Source organism: Periophthalmus magnuspinnatus, chromosome 24 (genome assembly GCF_009829125.3).
Source record: "Periophthalmus magnuspinnatus isolate fPerMag1 chromosome 24, fPerMag1.2.pri, whole genome shotgun sequence".
In the NCBI taxonomy this organism is placed as follows: domain Eukaryota; kingdom Metazoa; phylum Chordata; class Actinopteri; order Gobiiformes; family Gobiidae; genus Periophthalmus; species Periophthalmus magnuspinnatus.
The window spans coordinates 9,293,452-9,319,534 of NC_047149.1; the positions used below are offsets into that span (position 1 = coordinate 9,293,452).

Here is a 26,083-nt window from a genome sequence, read left to right on the forward strand (position 1 = left end):
TTTAAATGAACACACATTTTCTGCATAAATGTAGAGTGTTGGATGATGTGAATGAATAGCAGCATTTTTTCTCTGATTAGAGCTCAAAGCAGCTCTAGACATTGTCCCTTCTTGTTATAATGGCCTATTTGCAACAAAATACACCTTGTTGCTTATAACAGTTAAATCTCTGTTATAACCTATGACTACACTTCAAAGCAGAATGGCCAACAGCACTAGTTATTAATTGAAGTTTGTAGTGAAAACAAATGATCCAATAGAGAGGGACTCTGTCCCCTGGCAGTGCTGGAAAAATAAATAAAGCACATTTACTTTACTGTGCCTTGAATAAGAGGAGCAGCTAGAGGAAGGTGGACTGATGACAGTGGATGAGCTGTGGGTGGCTGGTGTTGGTGGAGATGGAGGAGCTTCTCAGTCCACGCTCTCAGAGCCTGGTCTGAGCTTCTGGGATGTAGATTTCAATACTGTCTGCTCTCTCAGTGGCTGAGTTTTGTCTAAAAGAAGCTGCTCGTTTGGCGGCCATCAGGCGTCTGCGGGCCTCCTGCCGCTGACGATCCTCTAGGTCCAGAGATCTCTCCCGAGTGATACCACCACGGCCCTTGGAAGGCCGCTTTGTCAGAGGTGGCGGCCACTTTGTCTCCTAAATGTGGACAAAATATTGTTGTAGTTACACTCAAAGTCTGGTAAAAAAAAAAAAAAAAAAAAGTACTATTTCTTCTTCAACACAATCTACAACATTTTTTAATTTAAGCTACATTGCACCTCCATAATTGTACTTAAGTACTTTTGATGCCAGTAAAATCAAATCAAAAGGGAAAACCTCACCAGCTGTTTGTAATGAAGTTAACTTGCATTATGGGGAAAATGTAATGGGTTCTGTTTACCTTCTTCTCAGGGCTCTCGACCAGCTGCCAGGCATTGCTTTTGATCTGCTGTAGCTCATCAAACTTGGCAGTGACATCATCGATGGAGAGCTGCAGGAGGTCCCAGAATCCAGCCAAGTCCTGAGAGGTGGGTCTGGGCATTGCACTGGGGTCCTGGGGGAGGCAGTGAGACAGATACAGTTGGTAATTTCAAATGCATGGGTAACTTTCTGACATTGACATTGTCAATATTTTTTTAAATTCTGGTTCAACAGTTATCTTTCTGGTTGATTAGAAAATCAATACTTTCAAAGCCTCCACATTCATGGTTTGCCTCAGGGATCAATTCTGGATCTCACCCTATTCTCTGTCAACATTAACCAGTTATCTGCCTCCCCCTGGACTAACCAATTCAGCTCTTTGCCGACAATGGAATCCTTTAAAGTGGGCTTTCACTGTGTGATTTTTAGGCACATTTTAGGCAGGTAGATCACAATGATATTAGATCCGCACTCAATATTGGGGCGGTTGTACTGTTAACTGATCTACTGGAGCTCAGGTTCAGAGTGCTTAGCACTGTATGGCAGCATAGGTGCCAGTCTCTGGATTGCAACAAGGCTAATTGTAAAAGTTGCAAAAGTGTGATTGTTTGGAAATGTTTTGGGAGAAAAAAAACTTCCATTTGCACAAAGTCAATTTAGTCCCTTCTTCAAAAAATGTATGCAAACTAAAGAGTCCTTTCAACACTCAATCTGCACTATGATCTTCAAAAATCTAAACAATATTGAGTGCAGTGAATATCTGAAATTTTACTTTAACTTTATTTATTTATATATTTCTTCACTAAGTGAACTGCTGTGAGACTCTGGACAGTAAGCTTTATGAAAGTTTTCCTTTTCTACCTGACATTGTGTTATTGGAAAACAGTACAATGGTGTTCAAATGTGCCATCCCATTGAAATGGCTGCTAGGGATGCACTAGGGTGGCTTCTTATTCGTATTCCCATAGGGACTGGTGAAGGGTCAGTTGTGGAACAATCAATTTTTGAGATCTATTGAAAAGAAGCAAAAGCCGGGCCACCGGCAAGTCCAGAAATAGAAAACCTATTAGCAACTTGGCCCTAAGCTGCTTTTTGTTTAAAACACATAAATGGCACATTTGTCCACTCACCAGATTCTGCTGACATAGCCAGTAAAACTGCTGAAACTTTTGAGACATTAGGAGCTGAGCACTCCCCACAGCACTTCGGATCTTTCCTAAGACTGATGGACACACAGAAAGAGAAGAGCTGGTGTCAGTACTCACAGCCGGCCATGGGCAAATATGAGTGATCTCTTTGCTCTCAAACGCTGCTGCCATTGTCACAATGTAGCACTTAATGCTGTGACTGTTAGCTTGGCTGCAATGACCGTGGGCTGCTGTCACTTCTAAAGTCAAATCATTTCACTTCATGGGTGCTCAAAAGTAAGGGTGAATTGTGAACAGACAGATTATGAAGTGCAAATTAAAAAAATATGGTTTTGGAGAGATGCATTTACAATTTTAGTATTAAGGTAGTGAAAAGTACCTTTAAATAATGCTGCAGTAGAAAGAAAAAAGGACAGAATTAACACACAACGCTGAAAAAGCTCTTTGTGAAACATTTACAAGAAGCAAGCCATAGTTAATATCCCTAAGACACTCACTCTCCTCTGACAAGTCATGCTCTTCAGCCTCTCTCTCCATCTCTTTGCACCATCCTTCCAGCCGCTTAGTTTCATTGTGAAGAAGCTGCATAAACCAGCTGCCGTCCCTGCGGATCGGGGACACTCGGCCTGTGTCAGTGCTCTCCAGGCTGGGCTGCATGAGCCAGGACTCAGGCTGCGGGCTGGGCCTGTAGTCCTCTCTGTAACTGAATAGGCCCTGTGTGCGCACAGTGCGCACGGCTCCATACTGAGTGGGTGTACTGGGCTCAGAGTGACGCCCAAAGGCTCCTCCGAACTGCAGCCCTTTGTCCTCCATCGAGGGGAAGCCTTCTAGCTCCATGTCTGCCTGCACTGCTGTGGTCACACTGTTGGAGCGCTTGACTCGCCCACGACTAAAAGTTAGAGCACAATTTGAAAAACAAGCTATGTACCGTGTAGGAGAGAGTATATCCTAATAAATCATTTTGTGTTACCGTTTATGGTCTTCAACCTGGATCCCAATGGAGTGGAACTGAGGGAGGCCTTTAGTCTCTGTCTCTGAGTCGGTCACAGTTTCCACCTGGAAACAAAGACACATGTAATCTGTAAAGTCTGTGTTGGTGCACCTGTCAGCTTTACCTGTATCCCAATGGAAGATCGCGGGGTTTTGAGGTACTCCTCAGCCTTGGACACCAGCACTGCTTTATCACATGTCTGGACTGAGCTGTGACTGCCCAGCGATGCATGCCTCTTGCCTGCTGCAGACTCCATGGCCATGGTGACCGCCTTGGTGCTATCCAGGCTGTCTGTGGAGCTGTAAATGGGGCGGCCCAGGCTGTCGGTGGTCCAAAGAGCGCCCCGAGGATGCCTGCCCTCCTGGTAGGCGTCCTGCGTGGACTCTGTACTGCTCTGGGCTGTTACAGAGATAATAGGCTTGGTGGTGGTGCGTGGGGGCACAGGAGGTGGAGTCTTCTTATAACTCTGAGGATATGATACTGCTGGATAGCACAAGCGCGATGAGACAAGGACAACAAAGAACGACAAGGTAGAGGATAAAAAGAAAGTGTGAATGAAAAAATGTAGCTTGAAGCTTACAGCCAAGTGCTGCAGTTCACTCATATCAGAGCATTGCACCATAGGGCTGTGGAGAAGGAAATGGCTGCAGCTCTAGGCGTGTATGAATGTGTGACAAAAAGGCATATGTGAAAATGGCAATCTGATGGTAATCCACCCACATAGGCACCAGTTTGTGTTTTGGACAAATTACAAAGCACCTTACTAAAAGTTAATAGGCATATACTGTATTGTGCATTAAGTATTAGAGTACTGTTTGACATACAGTCATACAGCCAGACATAAGGGAAAAGTTCTATTTCAGGCCTGACTTTTTCCAACTAAAACTGGTTGTAGATATGTAGGTGGATACCAAAATGAAAGTGACTTACTATTTAGAGCTCATAGAGCTTTTGATAATCCAAAAGTTATGTGCAGCTGACTGGCAGTCATCCAGTCCTTATGGTAAAATGTGGTGTTAAATTTTGGGGTGAATCAGCAGTTGAAGTAATCTAAACTCTACACTCTACATTAATATGCTAATAACTACTCTGAGCTACTACTCATAAAAGGCATATGGAAGACAATGAATACAGCAGTGCTAATGAATGAACACCAGAGGGTGCCCAACACTCCAGTGTATAACAGAGTTTCTAAGTTTTGTTTGACCAAGTTCAGCAAGTGCATTGCTTTGGAGTTACTCTAGAAATTAAATATTTCTTTACTGTATTTCGAAATTAAAATGAATTCAAAAATTGTAGTAGTTTTGCAATCTTCAAACAAGTGATCTCTTTAGTCACATTTACTGAAACATTTATTTGTATTCCAACATTCAAACAGTGAGTGCACTATAGTTTCTGTTATTGTTTTTCATACTTTTCTGTTTTTCTCTATCAGCAGTAATTGGAGATCCAGACCTACACTGATGAATGCATGACAGCAACTGAATAAAGACTGGCCCTAGCATAAAGTGTGTGCAGGACAGCGGTACCTGGCGGCGGGTGTGCTCGGTCCACACTGCACGAAGTTGGGAGACGAAACTGAATCCCTGTGAAAAGCACAGTGCAGTCCAGTTATACAAGACTCCAAGACAACTCTTCCACTTGAACAGACAATGCTGGATGTTTTGACAGGTACATAGGTCACCTTCTGGGGAGTAGTTCACTTTCAGCGACAGAAAACACAGGCTTTATAGGCCATGGAGGTGGTGTACTACAAATAATTATCATAGAATTAATTTTAAAAAATCATTTGACTGGCCACATTCATGTTCATTTAGCAGTAAAATTAATCACCAAACAATGTATACTACACATAGCAAAATTGAAAATTAAACGCAGGTTGAAGCTCCAGCTTTTGTGTGTTTTCTGTCCCAAATTTCCCATAGACAGCTCAGAGGCTAGTCTTGAAAAACAAAATTCTTACTCTACCACGGCTACACAATTTTTGTATAAAAAAAAAAAATTAGATTTGCTTTATATGTTTAGAAAGGAGGATTCTGTTCAAATTGGACATTGTAAACAACTCCAGGAGTATTAACATTTGAGAGAAGACTGAAATAAGAATTGATAAAACTTAACACAAGAATCCCATGCTTTTCAAAACATGGTTGTAGATGGTACAATAGTTTTTTGTTTTTTTTTCTATAAAAGGGGCTATTTTGTTCTTTGCAGAGATAATAGAATATCTAAATACTTTGCAATTTGATAACTGTACCAAATCAAATAGAAATTTTGATTGTGCAGCCCTACCACAAATAAATTGTGGATTTCACTTAAAGCTTCTATAGTTTCAATAAAGATTTTTTTCCTTCAAGCATTTATCCTCATTATGCTGGCCTCTGAGCTATACTTTGCATGGATATATAATAACATCTGGATCATGAATGTAGTCATGGCCGCTGTTATTTTGATTATTTCAGTTTGTTCTTTGTGGCCTGTGGCTCAAAAAAGCCACTTTACAGTCAATATTTTTAGTGTGCCACATGATCCAGTATCGAAAATAGGTTAGAGCGGCGAAAGGGAAATGCCCAATCCAGGTTTTATCATGTATCCTAGGGTTCCTAAGGCCTAAGGCAGCAATGACTCCACATTACAACACTCATAAAAACATGCAATATTGTATCTTAATAAGAGACCTACCTGTAAAAGTGTACCCAAATAAACACATTTTCCAGGAGGTGAGTCAAGAACTAGAGCATAACCCAAATAGAAGTAAAAGACTGTATGTCCTGTAAGCCACTTGCTGGATTTCAATAGATCTCTCTTATTTTACAGTCCATTGGGGGTCATTGGCGGACAAAGACACTACACTATTTTGCAACAATACTGTTTACCCAGTTTGAGATGTATATTGTTGGGAGTTTTGGTTTATTCTGCTCAAGAAAAAAATAGATCAGATAGTTCAAAACATTTGATAAAGTTCATAAGACCTGTCATTTACTTTCCTGAAAGATGCTCTTGCAAATTTGACACTCATGAAAATGGATGCTTACTCATTTTAAATTTAAATCCATCATGGTGTAGCTGACCCCCAATTTACACAGAATATTTTGCATGTGCGGCTTTTTGGGTCATGCATACAATGAACAGATCAGATGAATGGGTACAAGAATATGACCGCACAACTAAAGCAATGTATTTGTCTAAATGGGGGGTCAGTGCCATGTCCATCTGTGAAACATGAACAGTTAAGGAGAACAAAGAAACTCTATTCATTATTTTATGTATTTCATATGAACACTGCAAATAATGTGAAACTTTGCTACACAAAAACTGCTAACTGTACTGTAAGCAAAGCTGGTCTTGTTATATTACATTTAAACATCTAAAAGAGAGTTCTCTTTATTGGTGCGTTTTGTGAGATCACCTGCACACTGTGCAGATGTTATTGCCAATGTGTGTTTGAAGTCATAAAGTATGTTTCGCGCATACGACAGATTTATACTCCCATGGTTTCTGTCTGAACATCAGAGTCACACCTTACAGCAGCTGGAAACGGCTGTTACTACTGGAGTTCACACTTTGTTACATGAAGGAAGTCATTGCTGCACAGTGCACACCACTTATTTTTGGCATTGTAAACACATTTAGACAAAATATAAAATTCTTTGAAATTCCATATCCAGAATATGCAGTAAGGTGTGACTCTGTAGTTTCCCAAGAATAAGCGACGTTGGTTGTTTTGTCAGTTCTGTCCCTTTCCGTCCCGACTCGCTCCACTTGTGCCTTGGTTGTGTACTCAGGCTGGTGACATGTTTGTCCCACCTAGGTTAGGACCGATTGTGGCTTAATGGTGAGCAATGACTGGCATGAGCATGGGGGCTGGAAATGTAACAAATGGACATGAGAGATCTGGGGCCATGGGTTCAACAGGGCTGGTTTGAAGTGGACAAGTGCCTACATGAAACAGAGCTCAATGATCCCCTAGTAATGTCAGATTTCCTCTTGCACTCACTTTAGCCTTGAGGCTGAATAAACTTGAATTCTGTAGCTGAATGATTTTTTAGGGGGAGATAAAATATAACATAATTTTGTTTGGAACCAATTCACCAAAGTTGTTGGTACAATGAGTTGGCTACCCTTAAGATGATGGTTGTAGAAAACACTGAATGTACAATATCAATGAGTGCTTTTTGTTTTAATAGCATTGTGCTATTCTGGACCCTTGCGCAGCACAATGCAGCTGACCTCCTACTTGTCATTCATGACGATAGATGAAAAGGGCTCTTGTGTGAATGAACATTTGGATGGTTTGACAGAGGACATATGGACTTTTGAGTGTGTCATTGCCCAGCTGATTTAGCTGGCAGTTGGCATTTGAGTCTTAAACAACTCCACAGTAAAACATGTTGCTTTTTCTTTTACATACATATATACATACAGTGGTGATGCCCCCATGGATGCAGGGTGGATTTACCTCTATTTTGTGATACAAAGAACCATTACAAATCTATGAAATACTATGTCATATTAGCTACTTACAAGGACATTACATGTGTTTTTTATATCATTTGATTGCATATCAGCATACCCACTATAGCCATAAGGGGTCAGTAAAGCATAGATGTTGAATAATTAGAGGAGCCTTTCTGACCTTGGACATCTTTGCCTTTGTTTATAATTCATACTTTTGCTGCATTGATTTGTTATGGGTTGGGGAAAAAAATATTGCCAATCTTGTCTTGCACCACAAAAGGGCTTTTAGCTTCTGTCGGCTGACCTCATTCCCTTTGATTAAACTGAGTCAAATGAATACAATGATTAAAGTAAGAAAATATCAATGAGTCTGAACAGAACTATAACTTTAAAACATATGAACAAAAAAATCAAACAAATTAAGAACATATGTTGTTGTTTTATCCAGTGGCCAAATTATGTATTTTCATAATACTTGAACAGGCTGTTTACCTCTGTTCAAATGCAGTAGAAGCACTAGCAATGACCTATAGTCAGACAGAAGTCAGTACAGAAGTCTATCGACCAGTCTGTCCAGTACTGTTAACATGGCACTTAGAGTTCATTTAAAAGCAGACAAACACATTTAAATGTAGGGTACTTATGGTAAACGGATAACATATTCCTTGAGTTAGTGACAAACGTTGACACAAAATAGACAAAATGCATGGACAACATAGAAAAAAAGATATAATAAACTGGTTCCCTACCAGACCTACCGTACTCTCTACGCCCCGCTAAGCTACGGGCGCCTAAAATGACATACAAATAGAAAAAGAAAAAGAAACAAACAAAACAAAAAGATGATAACTTAGTACAAAGCATTTGATTTCATTGAGATGCTCAGAATGTCAGACAGTGCGTTACCCATGCTGTATGTTTAGTGTTGTGTGCCTTGTGGAAGTCCTCACTGTAAAGCTATGAGCCCGTTTTGATTTTAAATACAATAGTATACTGTCATTGCACAATGTTTACATTTACACCAGTGTAAGTCACCACAACAACAATCAAATACTTAAGTTTAATTTGTTCAAAAGAAACTGTAACTGCAAATTACAAAATAAGCTTCACTAAACAATGCCATTTAAGATCCCTGAAAATTGGAATATGGCTGATGCAGAACAGAGAAATGCATTAATTTCAAGATAAAGGCAGAGAAGAACATAATGTAAAACAATGTCTGGTCCTCCCAAAATCCTTGTATGTGACACAGCCGTTGCTTCAAATCTCCAAATAGAAATAAATAAACCACTACAGTAAACATTTACGTTTTTACAATATAATATGTGTGATGAAAAAATAATAATTTAATCCCAGATAACTCTTGATAAAGTTGTAGTAGTTTTTTTACACTGTGGTTATATAGTAATAGATTATTTTGCTCAAGAATTCTGCTACATTTAAACAAATGGTCTTGTTCTTTGGGCTAAACAATAAAGCAAAAATAAACTAAGGTTAACATTACTATTAAATACCATTTTAATATTAATTCACAATGACCAAAAATGTAATAATTTACTTACATAATTTACTTACTTACATGTAAGGTTTAAAAATAAAAACAAAAAGACATATAATGCTAAATTTAAAGCTACCATTTTTAGATTGGCCAACCCAGCTAGGTGAGGGAAGGGGGGGATCAGGTTTCACACCTACCATCTACTGGTAAAAGAAAATCAAATCAAATAAACTCACAAATGGTAGCTTTAAAATAAAATAAAGTTAAATTGTGAAATAAAGTACTTATTTTTAGGCTAGTTTACCCTACAAATAAGTACAAAAAACTATGATTATTAGTTCAGATGTAATAATTTAGTTGTCTTTTAATGAACTTAACTGTGAGTAAAAAAAAAAACACACACACAAAAATTTAACTATCATGACAATGATACAAGCATATCCACCTTTTCTCTCTTTACAGTGACTGGTCATCAGCTTCTTATGTCACACTAAAGTGAAGTATCTGGCAATAGAACACACGTAACCTCAATGTTTTGTTTTTGTTTTTTTTTGTTTTTTTTTTGCTAGCCCAATTTAACACACTCCATCCGAAATTCTGATACACCCATATCCCTTCTAAGCACTTTTAATGACATTAAGCTTGTTACTGCTCAGCCAGGCTTTCTTGTCGATAGGAGGAATACCACCTTATTAAAAGTATTGCAGGGTTTTAGGTTTAAAAAGAAAAAAAAAGCAACCTCAATACCAAACCATTTTTTTTTTTACAAACACTACTCCATTCTTAGCCTTTAAACATGATTAATATGAAGGCTTGACACTATACAACAGAGTTTGCATAGAATGTATGAATGAAAATTGGAGACATCATAACTGGCCACTCTTAAGCACCTTTATATTAGTTTGCTTCCCCCAAAGAATGGGAAACAAAGTGAAACAAGAAAATAAGAAAAATACAAATGTAAACATTGATTCCATAACTCAAAAATGAACAGTATTTTATACCAGTAATCCACATAGTATATTCTAATAATATACAGTAATAAATATAGTCACAGTCGTGTGCCCTGTACTAAAATGATGATATGCTAATCCAACCTTGGGCTGGAAATAAAATGACGTTTCTATTTGGATTTGTAGCGACAGTAAGTATGTCAGGATACTAAAGACTTAATTATATATTGCAGTCATGAAAAAAAGATTTTATTTTTTATTTTAAGAAAAATTGGTTTTGTATTAATTTTTTTAAAGAGCAGAGCTATGGTGTCTTTAGTCTATGGTGAATTTATCCAAAAGAAACTGTTATTGTTAAATTAACACCTTTTCAAAATGCCACAACACTCTAGTGTTATTTTGCTGTTTGCTGTTACAGCGTGCAGTGATAGTTGCCTTCTCAACCCTTTGAGTGAGGACAAAGAAACAAATTTCTAATCATGGACCTAACAAATTGACATTGATAATTGATGGCAGACAAAGTCAATGGTTATAATGGACCACAATAATACAAAGTTGTCCATTGGCTGTTGTTATTATGAATGGAGTTACTAGTCACTAGTGAGGCGGTGGTAGTACATTCTACAGTACTGCACTGCACCTCTGGGAACACAACGATCAGAGGTAGAAGCCTTCGCGGCCCTTGATTGTCTATATTTAAGGACCACCAGTTTCCCTCATCCTTCTGTTATATCATTTATGACTACAGAAAGGTGGCATTTAAAAAGCTGATCATATGGTGCATGGATCTTATGGCTTTTAAGTACCATAAGATGGCTCTTGAAAAATCAAAACATGTCCACTGATTAAGAACACTCAGAAAAGAGGAAGGAGATACAAAAAAAATGTGTTTTTATAAAACTATGCAGCAGGCCTATGAAGACTCAAAGTGCTTTTCTTAGCAGGGCTGTTACTCATTGGACATTGCCATTTAGAGAAGGGTTCTCATCAACCACTTTTCATCAGTTGATCTTAATTATATTTGGCATTGATTAAAATGAAAAATGTTTAAATTGTATTTTGTATTAATACCCCCATTTGATTAGAAAAAAGATAAATGTACTTTCTTGTAAGCGCCGCTAGAACACTGTAGTTTTTTACAATGATAGAATACTTTTTTGTACAAATCAGTACATTATATACATATCCACAGTTTGAACATGAGTGAAGTTTGTGCTGGAATGAATTGAAGCCAGTACATTCATACAGTATGATTCATGAAAACCCTTATTGTCATCTTTGCTGACTTGTGTCAAATGTGATGTAAACATTTTAACAGCTTTTTCTCATACATTTGAGATTTTGGTGTTTTGTGTAATACATAATGCTTTAATAGATTCACAATTATATTTGTGTATGACTGTATTATTTACTACTCTACAGCTGTTGAATATATGCTTTATATTTTAAAAGGAAAAGGCTACAAACAATAAAATAAAGTACATTTTAAACAAATTATTGTTTACTACAATTAAACTGATTGCCAAATGTATTAATGCTTAACAGGTAAAAAAATATTATTTTTAAAATTATTCACAGTATTTTTCTGTCTCATCAGGTGCTTGAGAGAATTCTTCAGGAAAAAGAGGAAATGGTACATAGACAGTAGATTAATGAACTGAGGAACCTAGTAGCAAGGCTCTCTTATTAGATCTTTTCTCATGAAGCAGGGGGCATTATTTAATAGCAGGCCTAATGTTTCGTTCTTTGTGTGCATTATTGGTGTAATTAACAGCGGCGAGTGACAGTCCATACAAATTATCATAAAAGTGATCCAAATATGTAATGTAACTGTTATTTATTCCTTAAGTAACTATAGAATAACATTAGATACAGATACTTTTTGGGCCAACTACACCTTGTAAAACTGTTTTAATACTTAAATTGATTGGCCTAACCCTTAACGGGTATCCTAGAACCAATACCAGATTCCCTAAACTCTCCTGGATTGGAGCCAATACCAGATACCAGTATTGCTGTGTCCTTAAATACAATGTTCAGCACCTTGCTTGTTTGGCTATGGCTTTTAAAGCACACTTGATCTGTGGTCCTGTGTCTGAAAAATAGCTATTGCTATTTTGCATTGTTAGGCACTAATACGAAATATTAATTCTGGCTTTTAATAACATCTCCAGCTACGTGGTTTGCGCTTTGTTATCTAAACTGAAAATGTTAGTCTGTATGTCCAGTAATACTACTGCCTATGCACTGGAATGGAAATGAGCTTCATTTTTCATGTGCAGGGTGTATAATTTTTTCATCATACTTAAATACTTTTTAAAAGATCCTCATAGTTTGCAGCTACTTTAAGTTTGGTATCACATAGGTGTACTTATTGGCACTTGAGGATCAGTTTGATCTTTTACAGTCATTTGTCACCATTGCTGCAATTTATGTTTGATGGTTAAGCACTCTGTCTACATAAAGTAACATGAAACGGCCACACTGTCTCACCCTTGATGGTGTCCTATTTTAATCTCGAGATCTCCCTATCTTTTTCTTGTGCACAAAGACGGGCTGATTCCACTACATACAGCATGCCCCCTGCCGTAATTATGGAACATCATTATGCAGCAAATGTATTATTATTATTATTTGTTTGAAGACAAAGTCTGATTGAATCAAACTCATTTCAGTTCAGAACTTGCCAAACACAAAAGGAAACAATATCTGGATTTGCAAAGTAAATACATTCCGCACAGACATTTCATCACAATACTAATGATATATGATTTTATGTACTATAGCTTAAGGACGAATACACATTTATTCGTTCATATACTGGTAGTATTTTTCTCAGTTACCCTTGTTAAAGAGAAAACACATTTTGTTTGTCTGCGCTTCAACTTCTGGATAAATACATATTTTGGTCTTAATTAAGGACTTTTATGTCATGAAGTTGTGGTCTCCGTGCATCCTCCTCCACAGCTTTGCACAACAAACTTGAGCAGAGAAAGTGGGCGAGCAGCGACTTTTAGAGGCGGGTTTTAATGCAGCAGAGCATGTAGCAGAATCAGCATGTAAGAATGATTAAAATGACATAGACAGATATGACATGGGCCCACTGGTGTATTTGCGGCTCCATAACTCTAGACTGGCGCTTCTGTGGCCACCTGTGTGGCAAATAATGTCCTGTTGTTTGTTTGCCTTTTGCTTTTTGTTGATGTCCCAAGGAAAGTCCTCTATTGGAAGGGGACTTGCAGGACTTCCAGACCCCTCGGGGGTGCTTTCTGGAGTACCCTCAATGATCTCAATTCGTGGAGGGTCCATGAAGTCCATAATATTAAAGGGTGTTGGCTCTGGCTGACACATAACTGACTTATCCTCTGTGTTTTGTCGAACAGCCCAGCTTGAGCCTGTTTGAATCCCTATGGACACACGGTCGTCTGTCTGAGTGGTGCTGTCACTGCACGGCTCCCGGCACAGAGTCCACATATTGTAACACTGAGTGAAGTTGAAAAAGTTGCTGTTAAAAGTCTTCAACTCCCCACAGACGTCTCGCCGTAGCTCCGCCAACTCATAGCGCATTGCTGAGATTTCATCCTTCCATTGCATGTTGAAAGCTGCAACCATGTTGGCAGACTCTTTGAATGCCTGAATGGCCTGAGGGACTGCAGGTTCAGATGTGGCTATAGGTGAAGCTCCTGGAACCCTGTATGAAGGAGGGGTTGCCGGTGGAACAGAAATGGCTGTTACAGTGGAGCTAGTGCTGTGTTGGCTGCGTGCAGCAGCTGTCTCTCTCTCCAGCCTCTCCAGCTCTACATATGCAGATGAGCTGGCTCCATCGTCATCTTCTATCATGTCATCATTTAGTAAAGAGGTGGCATCCACAACATCATATCCCTCTGAAAAATAGATTGGATATGCAAAGAATATTCACAGTGAAAGGAACAGCTGGAATGTGGCTGAATGGGAATCTGAACTAACAAACAAATATCTATGGAAAACATACAGTATGCGAGAACCAGAGCAAGAGTGGACTGCTTCAGCCCTTGTTTTTTTTAACTATATTCATACTGTGTGTATTGTGAATTGAATTGATACATTGGTAATAAATCATAAATTGGTAAAACTCTCACATACTGTAGGCTTTCACAATGTTTTACACTGCCTTCTCAGTCAACTCAAGGTTCATCAAGCTTCTTTCCATCTTTTCACAGCACAGCACAATAAAGCATTGAGTTATACATGAATTAACATAGTTATAGCCATTAGAATATAAGTTGTTTTGTTTATAGAGGACTTGGTAATATTAGTCATTACCTTGAAATTGAACTTTTTGTGCAAAAGAAAAGATGTCAAGAGAAATTAGAATAATCACACTCGACTGGATTAAGAGGCAGATATGAACCCTATTGAACATGTCAGGTCCAAGATGGTGGATTAGACCATGCAGATAGAAAACCTGGTGAGGGGAAGGGTCACGGCCCTCGGACTCCACCAGGAAGAGGCTGCAATCCCACAGTCAAAGACAGCTGACACATTTACTGCCACGCTTGAGACTCATTTAGACAGCTCCCACAATTGACTGGAGACAGTGGCAATGTCATGTACGGCTTTTTATGTCATAAATAGAGCTACTTTGAGAATCTTATTTTTTAAATATCTATATACATTTTTCGTTGTTGTAGTTGTCTTTGTTTAAGCATGTTTAGCTCCAATAAATATGCACAGTGTCACAATCTAAGTGTTAGTGAGTTCTGAAGTGTTTTGGTGGAATTACTATAAAGAACAAATTCTACCATCTATACTTCTTAGTTCTAAGGTCTTATCTTGTATATTTACTGAGAAGGCAGTGCAAAAACACACATAGATATATGTATGCGTGTCAACATTAAATACCTGCAACAATCATCCAGTTGTTCTTTTCCCCTGGTTATCCTTCAGATGGATGGTCAAATGGAGAGGGATTGGCTGCTCGTCTGCCCTTCACCACACAGGGCCCTCCTAACCTCACATGAACTCATCAACTAGTGCCACATACTAACAAATAGATAAATCCATCAAATTTAACCCATTGTTGGGCCAATGCCAATGCCAGCACACATTCTATGGCATTTGGAATATCTCCACATTTGGCAATTGTTAAATTACCTTTTCACATTTTTTAAATATCCAACTTAACTATTTGCGTAGGAGCAACGAGCTACTCGAAGAGTTCAGCAAATAAGACGGTGGGATTGAAGAGCACCCCTTTGTCCATAGTGCTTCAGAGATTGTTGACAGCAACCCCAATTGAAGATCACAAAAGTCCAAATTGATAGGTTAAATAAATAATACAAAAAGTACAATTTACTATCCACAAAGACACAAAAATTTACAAAAAATGTTTCAATAGGGTTCATAGCTTTACTCCTCCAAGCATCAAACAAATGCACTTAGTGAGGGTTTCTAATGCGTATGTTTGCACAAAGAGGCACATTTATTCTTTATCATATTTGGCATGGTGCTTATCATTTAGTCATCATTCCCTACTTTTAATTGCAGCTCAGTGTCAGGAAAATTGTATGTCCTGTGATTACTCAAAACACTTTGAAACAACACAAGATAATGTGATCATTGAATGGACAGCATCTTTGTGCAATCAACGTGTGTAATATTCTCTGTGGGAACTTACCTTGCATTTCTAAAATGTGTGTTTTTATCATATGTTTAAATGTATCCCCTCCCTAAGTAACTCACAGTACATTTAACACCACAGTATCACATGCTTAGGGTAGAGCCTGCTCAACTAAGGCATGCCATGTATTGGTTTAGTGGTTCTGTGTCTTGTCAGTGAGTGTGTACATGAAAGGACCATCCCACCCTCAACCTAGAGGCTTTGTAACAACAAGTGGCCAATCAGAAGCTGAAATACTATGTCAGAGATCGTGCAAACTAACACAACAGGCAGATCAGAAGGGTGGGGGGTATGCAGAGGTAACAGACACACACAGTAGTGGCTAAGGGAAAGGATGTCATTCAGCCTGGCATCCCTGAAGCTCAAGGGTTCCCACTGTACATATGTAGGTATGCTACAGTAGTGCGTATGTATAGGATTATGTATGGGGATATGTGGTCTAAACCCTTGCTCTTTTGGGGGGGATCATTTTACCTGTGGATCTGAGAGTTGAAGTGACAGTGGAGGATGTCATTGAAGGCAAGCAGTCGTCATCTTGGGAATAACCAGCCTGAATTGCACGGAGGTAACTGTGGCTTCGAGTGCGGAACGAACCGGGCAGGTCCAAGGCCTCCATAGCCTGGGATTCTACTTCACTAAAAACGGACTCGCAAACTGACTCAAACTGGCCATTGATCTCAGTCTCACTCACCTGAGAGACAAAAACAGGAATAGCAGTCCTTAATTTTTCCTCTTCCTTTCTCTTTCTCACTTTGATTCTTCCCCTTTGCACAGCAAATATGGAGCAGCGTTAGCATAAGGACATGCCACTGTCAATAAGGACCTTAAACTGAACGGATGAACGTCAGAATTAAATCAAAATGCAAATGACAGCACAGCAAAAACAAATCAGTTCAGTGTGTGTTAAGCAACATTGCAGACATGTATAGCACAACATTAAGCAAACACAGTGTGTATAATTGATTGCATTTTTAAAAATATTACAAATATATATATATATATACCATATTTTCCAGACTATACGTCGCTATGGAGTATAAGTCGCACCAGCGAAAAAATGCATAATAATGAAGAAAAAACATATATAAGTCGCAAATCTTGGGGATTTTTTTTTTTTTTCAAAATCCGAGACCAAGAACAGACATTTTATCTTTAAAGACAAGTTTTAGTAATAACAATAAAATAGTGAACAACAGACTGAATAACACATTTATTTATTCAGCTACATGAGGCACAGAAAACAAACTGAAGATGTGTTTGGTATGTTAAGGTAAGATATTAACAGTTAATCAGTAAATAAAAAAAAAAACAAGCTAACAAGTTTACTCTCGATCTTCATTGAATTCTTGATCCTCGATGTTGCTTCTGAACTCTGTCAACTTTGGAAGTAGATAAAGCGCCGCTTCCGTTTCTGTGTGGTACCCAAGCCTAGAGTGTCCATGCGCGGTTGTCAGTGTGACAATAATGAAGATGTGAATTTATATATTTTAATAATTTCACATGTAAGGGACATCTGAGTATAAGTCGCACCGCCGGCCAAACTATGAAAATAGTGCGACTTATAGTGTGGAAAAAGTACGGTATATACATATTTTTTGTCAAATCTACATTTGTTATCAATCTATTTGGAAAATCACTGATCATAATTTTACATTTTTGTAATGATTAAATGCAATTGAAATATGTAAATTATATTGACCCAACATTCAAACTTGTAAATTGATTTTCTTATTGGCAAGTGTAATGTGTTCTTGTGTCCTGCAGTTGGCACAGTGTCTTTAAACTCACCTGGCTTACGCAGCTAGCCTGACTGAGGGTGCTGACAGCACGCATGTAGCTCTGGTTACGAGAGCGGAAAGGTGGGGGGTGAAAGGTGGTGGCAGGGTCCAGTGTAACGCTATGGTGGGGCCGCATGTCTCTGGTTTGCAATTGGTAGCCCTGGCTGGACAAGGATAAGGGATAGGGGTGGACACGAGTGCACAGTTCAACAGCCACACAACAAATTCAACAAAGGCAGCATTTGTCCAATCATCTATCTCTTCATCAGTACAGTGCAGTTAGCATATTTTTTTCAAATATAAACTTCCCCTGAGAATATTGTTGGTAAAAAAAACAATGACTGAACAAATCACTGAACATTAAAACTGATCTCCTCTCCACTGTTACAGTAGGTTTGGTTACATTCTGTAAACAGCAAAGGCTAAAAACAAGTAGCAGCTCAGGGAAGGACAATGTAAATGCAAACATGAACCTTTAATTGTTGAAGTTGTTGATTTACCAGCAGCAGAGAACATGTAGAATTAAAAATCTTCACATCCAAGTTAGTCAATACTCAATACTTGGCTTCATTAAAGTTCCAATATTTTAACATTTTACTGAAATTCCCCAAAACAATTCTGCAAATCTCCTTAACTGAGTAACACATTTTAGAATTTCTGCAGCTGGCACACTGTATAAACGTGACAGGTTTCCTTCAGCCGTGCTGTAATGAGTGAGGTCTAAATACCTCCTAGTTCTAAGCGACACACAAATATTGAAGTGATTGAATAAAGAGGCCTATTTGTAACACAGCACTTCTGTCAGAATATGAATGACTACTTAACCAGGAGCACTTAAGAGCAGGCTAACAATGCAGCACTTAATAAGTTCACGCCAGACAGCTTACTTCACAGTGTTTCCCATTAGAAAACGGTGTAATTGTCCCCAAAGTTGAATTTCCTCTTCCTGTGAATCATCTTCACATTGAATACTACAGCAACAATTAACAATAATTTGTTATCATCATGAAACTAATAGAGACCCCTGTTATACAGTATATCTCATACTTTAACATGCGTAAAGACAATAACTTGCACACAGAACTCCATGGCTTAAATGACATGAATTGTAATAAACCAGACGCTTGGTCCCTCCTACCTGTGGGAGTCTAAATGAGGTCTGCTCATGGCTGATTTCAGGACCAGTGCGTCCGGTCGTATGGCGTTTTGTGGTGAAGTTTTGGGACTCGGCTCTGAATCTCCGCTCTCATCATCAATCTCCCCCATGGCTTTGACATAGCTGCTACTGCGCATTCGGCGACATGGGATCTCCTCGTCCTTGTCTCCAGGGTAGGCACTCCACTCATCCTGGGGCACCTGCAGCCAACACACATCAGTATTATCAATACTTCAGTTCATTTTTCTTTTACTACACAGAACAAAGTCTGTCTTTCTGTGCCATAATGTCAGCAATTAATTTGTCTGTATACACAAGTGCAGCTTTGTTGGCTGTATACACAAGTTTGGCTATGATGACTATCCATAAGCTGCTGGTCACTGCTGGTGCTTGGTATCTCATAATACACGTTCCCTGCCTGCTTTTTGATCCAGTATACATTACAGAACACTTTTGGTTCAAATGTATTTTTCCCATTGGACAGGTCTGCCCTCTGCCTCTCTCTGATTCCCCTCACTTCACCCAATCATTGAGCTTGGCTACTTTTCTGCTACAGTCATTGAGCACTTCTTACACAGACTAGCTTATTCCCCTTTTCACCTGGAGCTATGGAGTAAGGCTCTGTAGTCTCTAACACTGCTGCTGTCACTATCAAACCATGTCAGGCTTTTTTAGACTGCATATGGCTGACAGGAGTCACTTTCATTAATATGGTTATGTCTTAAGTTTTCGGGGAAAAAAATGTAAGCCAAGAATTTGGAATTAGAAATCCATCCATCCATCCATCCATCCATTTTCTTCCGCTTATCCGGGGCCGGGTCGCGGGGGCAGCAGTCTAAGCAGGGACTCCCAGACTTCCCTCACCCCGGACACGTCCTCCAGCTCCTCCGGTGGGACCCCAAGGCGTTCCCAGGCCAGCCGAGAGACATAGTCCCTCCAGCGTGTCCTGGGTCTTCCCCGGGGCCTCCTCCCGGTGGGACATGCCCAGAACACCTCCCTAGGGAGGCGTCCAGGAGGCATCCTGAGCAGATGCCCGAGCCACCTCAGCTGGTTCCTCTCAACGTGTAGGAGCAGCGGCTCTACTCCGAGCTCCTCCCGTGTGACCGAGCTCCTCACCCTATCCCTAAGGGTGCGCCCGGCCACTCTGCGGAGGAAGCCCATTTCAGCCGCTTGTATCCGCGATCTTGTCCTTTCGGTCATTACCCAAAGCTCATGACCATAGGTGAGGGTAGGAACGTAGATTGACCGGTAAATCGAGAGCTTTGCCTTCCGGCTCAGCTCCTTCTTTACCACAACGGACCGATACAGCGACCGCATCACTGCAGACGCTGCACCGATCCGCCTGTCAATCTCACGCTCCATCCTTCCCTCACTCGTGAACAAGACCCCGAGATACTTGAACTCCTCCACTTGGGGCAGAGACTCACCACCCACCCGGAGAGAGCAAACCACCTTTTTCCGGTCGAGAACCATGGCCTCGGATTTGGAGGAGCTGATTCTCATCCCAGCCGCTTCACACTCGGCTGCAAACCGCCCCAGTGCCTGCTGCAGGTCCTGGCCTGAAGAAGCCATCAGGACAACATCATCTGCAAACAGCAGAGATGAAATCCTGTGGTTCCCAAACCAGGCCCCCTCCGGCCCCTGGCTGCGCCTAGAAATTCTGTCCATAAATATAATGAACAGAACCGGTGACAAAGGGCAGCCCTGGCGGAGTCCAACATGCACTGGGAACAGGTCTGACTTACTGCCGGCAATGCGAACACAGCTCCTGCTCCGGTCATACAGGGACCGGACAGCCCTTAGCAAAGAGCCCCGGACCCCATACTCCCAGAGCACCCCCCAAAGGACACCACGAGGGACACGGTCGAATGCCTTCTCCAGATCCACAAAACACATGTGGACTGGTTGGGCATACTCCCATGAGCCCTCGAGGACCCGATGGAGAGTATAGAGCTGGTCCAGTGTTCCACGACCAGGACGAAAACCACACTGCTCCTCCTGAATCCGAGGTTCGACTATCGGTCGGATTCTCCTCTCCAGTACCCTGGAATAGACCTTACCGGGAAGGCTGAGGAGTGTGATTCCCCTGTAATTGGAACACACCCTCCGGTCCCCCTTCTTATACAGAGGGACCACCACCCCGGTCTGCCATTCCACAGGTACTGTCCCCGACCGCCACGCGATGTTGCAGAGACGTGTCAGCCAAGACAGTCCCACAACATCCAGAGACTTGAGGTACTCAGGACGGATCTCATCCACCCCCGGAGCCTTGCCACCGAGGAGCTTGCCAACCACCTCAGTGACTTCAGCCAGGGTGATGGACGAGTCCGCCTCTGGGTCCATGCGCGGGAATTAGAAATATTATATATAATATATCTAATAATATATTTTTTAGCCCTTACCATTTATTGAAAGTGCATTAAAATAAACACAATACCATGTACAAAAAGGAGTTCCTCCCCTTTACTTAGGGTGGTTGTATGCAGATGTGTTTCTCCAAGCCTTAAGGATTCATTATTAAAACTGTCACATTCACTAATTTGCTATGAATACATTTATCCGCTCCCGCATGAGTGGAATAAAAAGCAACAATCTTCTGGCCTCTAATCAAACTTAAGACGGCAATAAAGGCAAGCAGTTTTTTTTATCCCTATATACAAGCATTGATTGTGCAGGTCTGTGTTTAACAAGGCAGCCGTTACTCAGTGGACTATGTATTTGGCTCAATAACATTACCTTAATTTTGAGCTCATTTGTTGCTTTTCCTGAGAAAATGTCTTTATTGTTGGCCTGAGGGCAGACAATTACACACTCATCCCTCACAAACACTAACCTCAGCTTAAAGCATTTTGTGACAACATCATTGCCCTTTTGAGCCTCAAAAGAGCCTCATGATGCTCACAAGAGTATGCACTGGTCAGGACTGGGATTGAATCTCAGCAGTTTACATGATTACATGCAGCACCAACGTGCAGTGGAAGGTGTTCCCGTCACTCTGGGCTGTGTTAAGTGTAAAAAACATACCATAAATGGACAGCCTAAATTAGGATTAGCTATAAGTCATAGCTTTCTGTTTTAACATGACACTGTTTGTTACACACAAATATTGCTGAGTGTTGTGAGATTGTTCTATAGCTTTTAATGCATTTCTAGGTATTTTACCATCTTGTTAACGTGATGAGCCGGCTGCACACTAGAGGATTTTAAAATTGTATACACTTTTAAGATGAGACACAAACTGTGTAGACCACAGATATAAGGACATTTTGCAACAATTATTTGTCTCATTCTTTAATGAAGGACAGCGACATGTGTTGCATGATCGAACGGGATGCTCTAATGAAAACCACTACACATTGATACAAAGCGAATGGCGGGATCAGGTCATCTGCAAGTGATTTAGCACAAGGTTCTCCACAAACATGAGGTGCGAGATAGGAGAGGGGCGACCCGTGTTGGCTGCGCCCCAGCCCTGTCACAAACAGCTCTGCTCACCAACCCCTGCGGGCCGGCTATCCTTGACCACTCAAAGATCCACAGTGCTACAGTATCATCACGTTTAGGGGGGATTCTGACCTAGGTGTTCAGTCATAATCCCATAGATGGTAGCGTCGCCCCATTGGCTCCTCAGCCAAGCACATGCACCAAATGTCTGAACCTACGGTTCCTCTCATCCTGAGCAAGATTACTATTGCAACAACACATCATCAGTAGGGTAAAACCTTTCTCACGACAGTCTATTCAGCCTGTAAAGGCCACACCAGGATGAGGGCTACACCATGAGTTTCTCTTCTTTTATGCCCATAGCGGCCAATGATGAAGAGGTGCTCCTTGCAGCATGAGATGGTACATTGTCATGTATGAAGATGGTTTTGCTATGGAAAGCACTGTTCTTTTTGTACCGTGAAAGAATGTGGTCAGTCAGAAACTCCACATACTTTACAGAGGTCATTTTCACACCTTCAGGGACCCTAAAAGGGCCGACCAGCCCTCACCATGATTCCGACTAAACATGACTCCGCCACCTCCTTGCTGATGTTGCAGCCTTGTTGGTACATGGTGGCTGCCCACCAACCATCCACCACTCCATCCATCTGGACCATCCAGGGTTGCACGGCACTTGTCAGTGAACAGTGTCCTTTCACAGCATCATTTTGAGATTTTAATTCATGCTTTTATCACCAATCATTTGGATTATTGTAATGCACTTTATATTGGTCTGAATCAAACTTCTCTCGCACGTCTCCAACTTGTTCAAAACGCAGCTGCTCGCCTTTTAACTGGTACAAAAAACTGGTAACACATTACACCTGTTTTGATGCCCTTACATTGGCTCCCTGTCTCTTATCGAATTGATTTTAAAATCCTTTTGTTTGTCTTTAAATGCCTCCACGGCCTCGCTCCACAATATCTGTCCAACATGCTTCAACCTTATGCTCCTGCTCGCTCACTCAGGTCTGCAGATCATTCACTGTTAGTGGTCCCCAAAATGAGGAGGAAACTTCGAGGGGACCTTGCCTTCTCTGTGGCTGGTCCCAAACTGCGGAACGCATTGCCCCTGCACCTTAGACAGGCTGAGTCACTTTGTACTTTTAAATCAGCTCTTAAAATGCACTTTTTCTTTTTAGCTTTTCATTGATATGTTGACTTTTATAGTGTACAGTTTGTAGTTATTTATTTATGTCTGTCATTTATCTGTGTTTTTAAAATGTCTGTTGTGTACTGCACTCTGGTGTTTTTAAAGTGCATTAGAAATAAAGTTGGATGGATTGGATTGAAAGAGCCGTGAGACACAATACCATCCATGAGTTTCACTGGAAAACAAACATTTTTACCTTTATGACAATTAAACACAATTTGCATAATAATTTGGAACGTGGTGCAGATAAGAGGAGTGCCACGACAAATAGTTGCTTACAAGATGCGTTCCTTGGGCCCCAAAATCATGGCGAGACAAATTGGACTTAAAATCAGGCTAAAAATCCTCTTGTGTGCAGCCGGCCTTGTGGTAGCTAACAGCAGTACAACAGTTAAGATTTTCTAAAGGAAAAGAAATGTACAGCAGAAGGTCACATACCTGCAGGTAATGACAGGTGCGAGTTTTGAGGTCGGTGTGCATCATGGGCTTGTCCAGATTTAGGGATGATTTCCTGTAGTGCTCTTTAGCCTCCCTCACTGTTAACGTGGACCACGAACTCCTCTTCATAAACTTGCCCTCAGGTGCCATAGCCATGCTCTCACAGGCTGAGCACTTGACATCATTATTACTTTTGGAGGTTTTGAGTGAATGGTCTCCAAAGTGGTGGCTGTGCATGTGGTCGGGATAGCATATATGATGCTCCCCATGGTGCCGGGACATGACGCTGGCGGGCCGGTAAGTGCTGTCACTGTCTAAGTTGTCGTCCGAACTCCACCAGCCTCCTGAGCGGTGCCTTCGCTCTTTGCTCTTGCTCCTTTTGCTCCCGTGTTTGGAAGGATGATGGCCATGATGGTGATAACTCCCTGCTCCTCCCCCACCGCCTATACTGTCCCCTCTTGTACCATTCATCTTGGATGATCCTTCAAGGGAGTGTGACTTTGTGAAGAGCTTTTGTACGGAATGAACAAGATGTCTGATTCGCCCAGGGCTCTCGCTGCGTTGCTCAGTGGTGCGCTGGTATTGTAACGTGTGGAAGCCGTCGCGATGTAGTGGCAGTTGTTTCTCAAACTGGTCAAGCAGGTTGGCGGGAAGTCGATTGCTCTTGGTGCTCGGGTGGTGGGAGGAAGCAGCAGCCACAGCAGGGGAAGTGGCCGAAGTCGTGATCACTGCACAGTCGTCTCGCATCGGCGTGTCATAGAACTGAGAGCTGTAGTGCATTCGAGGGAAAGTACTGCTGGAGATGTGTTCGCTTGGGGCAGGTGGAGCCATTAGGACTGGGGACAGCATGCAGTCGGAGTGAATGGAGCTCCGCGGAGAGTAGCGCTGGTGGAAGTCCATGGGGCAGCTCTCCGTGGGGCTGAGCAGGTAGGACGTGTGGCGGGACTCGGGGCCATGGTGCGCATGGACCTCGTGGACATGAGGATCATAGTCCAAGCCGTGAGCTAAAGGGATCTGGTGCTGGGAGCGACTCCCCGATAAGCCCTTCATGTTACGGCCCGGTGGGGAGCGTCTGCCTTCATGGAACTTTGGAGACGGGGACCAAGGGGAACACTTCTGATCTGTTTCAAAAGACAAAGGAGGAAAAAAAACGGACTGTCATTTGTGATCTTCCAAATGATATTTTCATTATTTTTGATAATGTGATGTCCCACATGTCAGATTACCGAGAGAAGTCATTATTACTGTATCAAAGTAATAGTGGTACTATAACAATCAATGCTCTGATATGTGACAGCATGTAAAACTTATCCAAAGCAGACACCTTTATCTACAGAAAACAGCGGGTCAATGTTGAATCACCCTGTAATGTGTTTTCACACCTGAAGCCATCCCAAGTATAATGTAGCCCACTATTACCATTTATCTTATCAAAGGGTTGGTTATGATAAATGATCAAAGTCCTTCCAGATTCTTTTAAATACCCTGAAAATCGTATCTTAATTTGCCACCAGCCATTGCAGTTCCACTTGTAATTTTATATATTCTAAATGAAAACTAAATTCAATTCAATAAAAACTATTATTTATATATTCCTACTGTTTATTTATTTATGCTTTGACATATGTACTCAAAACACCTGTGTAACAAGAAAATTAATCCAGGAAAAAGCATTGTTTACATCTCACAATATCTACCATTGCCCTATAATTAATTTAATTTGCAGCAGGAAAACCCCCGTCTGGAGCACAGTAGGCATCTTACATAACAACTGGAATCTCACACACTTTTCAAAAGAGCCAGAAATAAAATGCACTGTTGTCATAGCAACCACTGCTGAAAATCTTGGAAATGTAATGGGATTTTCAAGGTTGTTTGGGGTGGATCCTATGTACCCCCCAAAACGCTACACAGAGTAGAGTATGCACTGTGATACTGATACCAGAGGCAGGAAGTCTCCTGTGGTGAATAAAAAGGAGCTAATGCAAGAGAGAACACAATACATTGTAACATTTTTTCTACTGTATAGTACTTGCATTTAGCACAATAAGTAGCCTATTTCAGAACACCAGAAAACAGACACATATTTGTATACCTCTAGCAAGACCATGTGATCGGCTCAGTTGTTTTAGTAATATTTCTGCACCAAGAGCTACCCACATGCAACAGCTGTTACCTTGAGCGCTGCCTATTCATTGTCAGTTAGGTCTGCTGTGTGTCTCTGTCACCACAGGATCCTAAATACACTCTCCACTGTTGGGGTGGTAAGCCCATAATCAGTCGTTTAGAAACTAATCTTTTCATTTTGATTGACTTTATAACCTATGAAGTCTACTGTGCATATTTATTGCTCTACAAATGAAATATGCTTTAGTGATATTTCATTTTTAACTCTTTTAGCTTATTCTAGTTTAATTAGTCATTTTGTGCTATAAAACCCAATCAAGTATATCTTAGCCTTCTA

General features: G+C 40.8%; 1 protein-coding gene across 1 annotated transcript; it reads right to left on the reverse strand.

The window, feature by feature from the left end:
• Window positions 1-424: 424 nt before the first annotated feature.
• LOC117393119 (disks large-associated protein 2-like) lies at window positions 425-24,684 on the reverse strand. The gene is made up of 10 exons (XM_055232157.1): window positions 23,620-24,684; window positions 18,525-18,742; window positions 17,397-17,550; window positions 16,083-16,299; window positions 3,168-3,526; window positions 3,023-3,108; window positions 2,550-2,941; window positions 2,035-2,126; window positions 885-1,037; window positions 425-640 (listed from the first exon to the last, which is right to left on the reverse strand). The coding sequence occupies exons 1-10, from the start codon at window positions 24,667-24,669 to the stop codon at window positions 425-427; spliced, it is 2,937 nt and encodes a 978-aa protein (XP_055088132.1). The 5' UTR covers window positions 24,670-24,684.
• Between the last annotated feature and the right edge of the window lie 1,399 nt (window positions 24,685-26,083).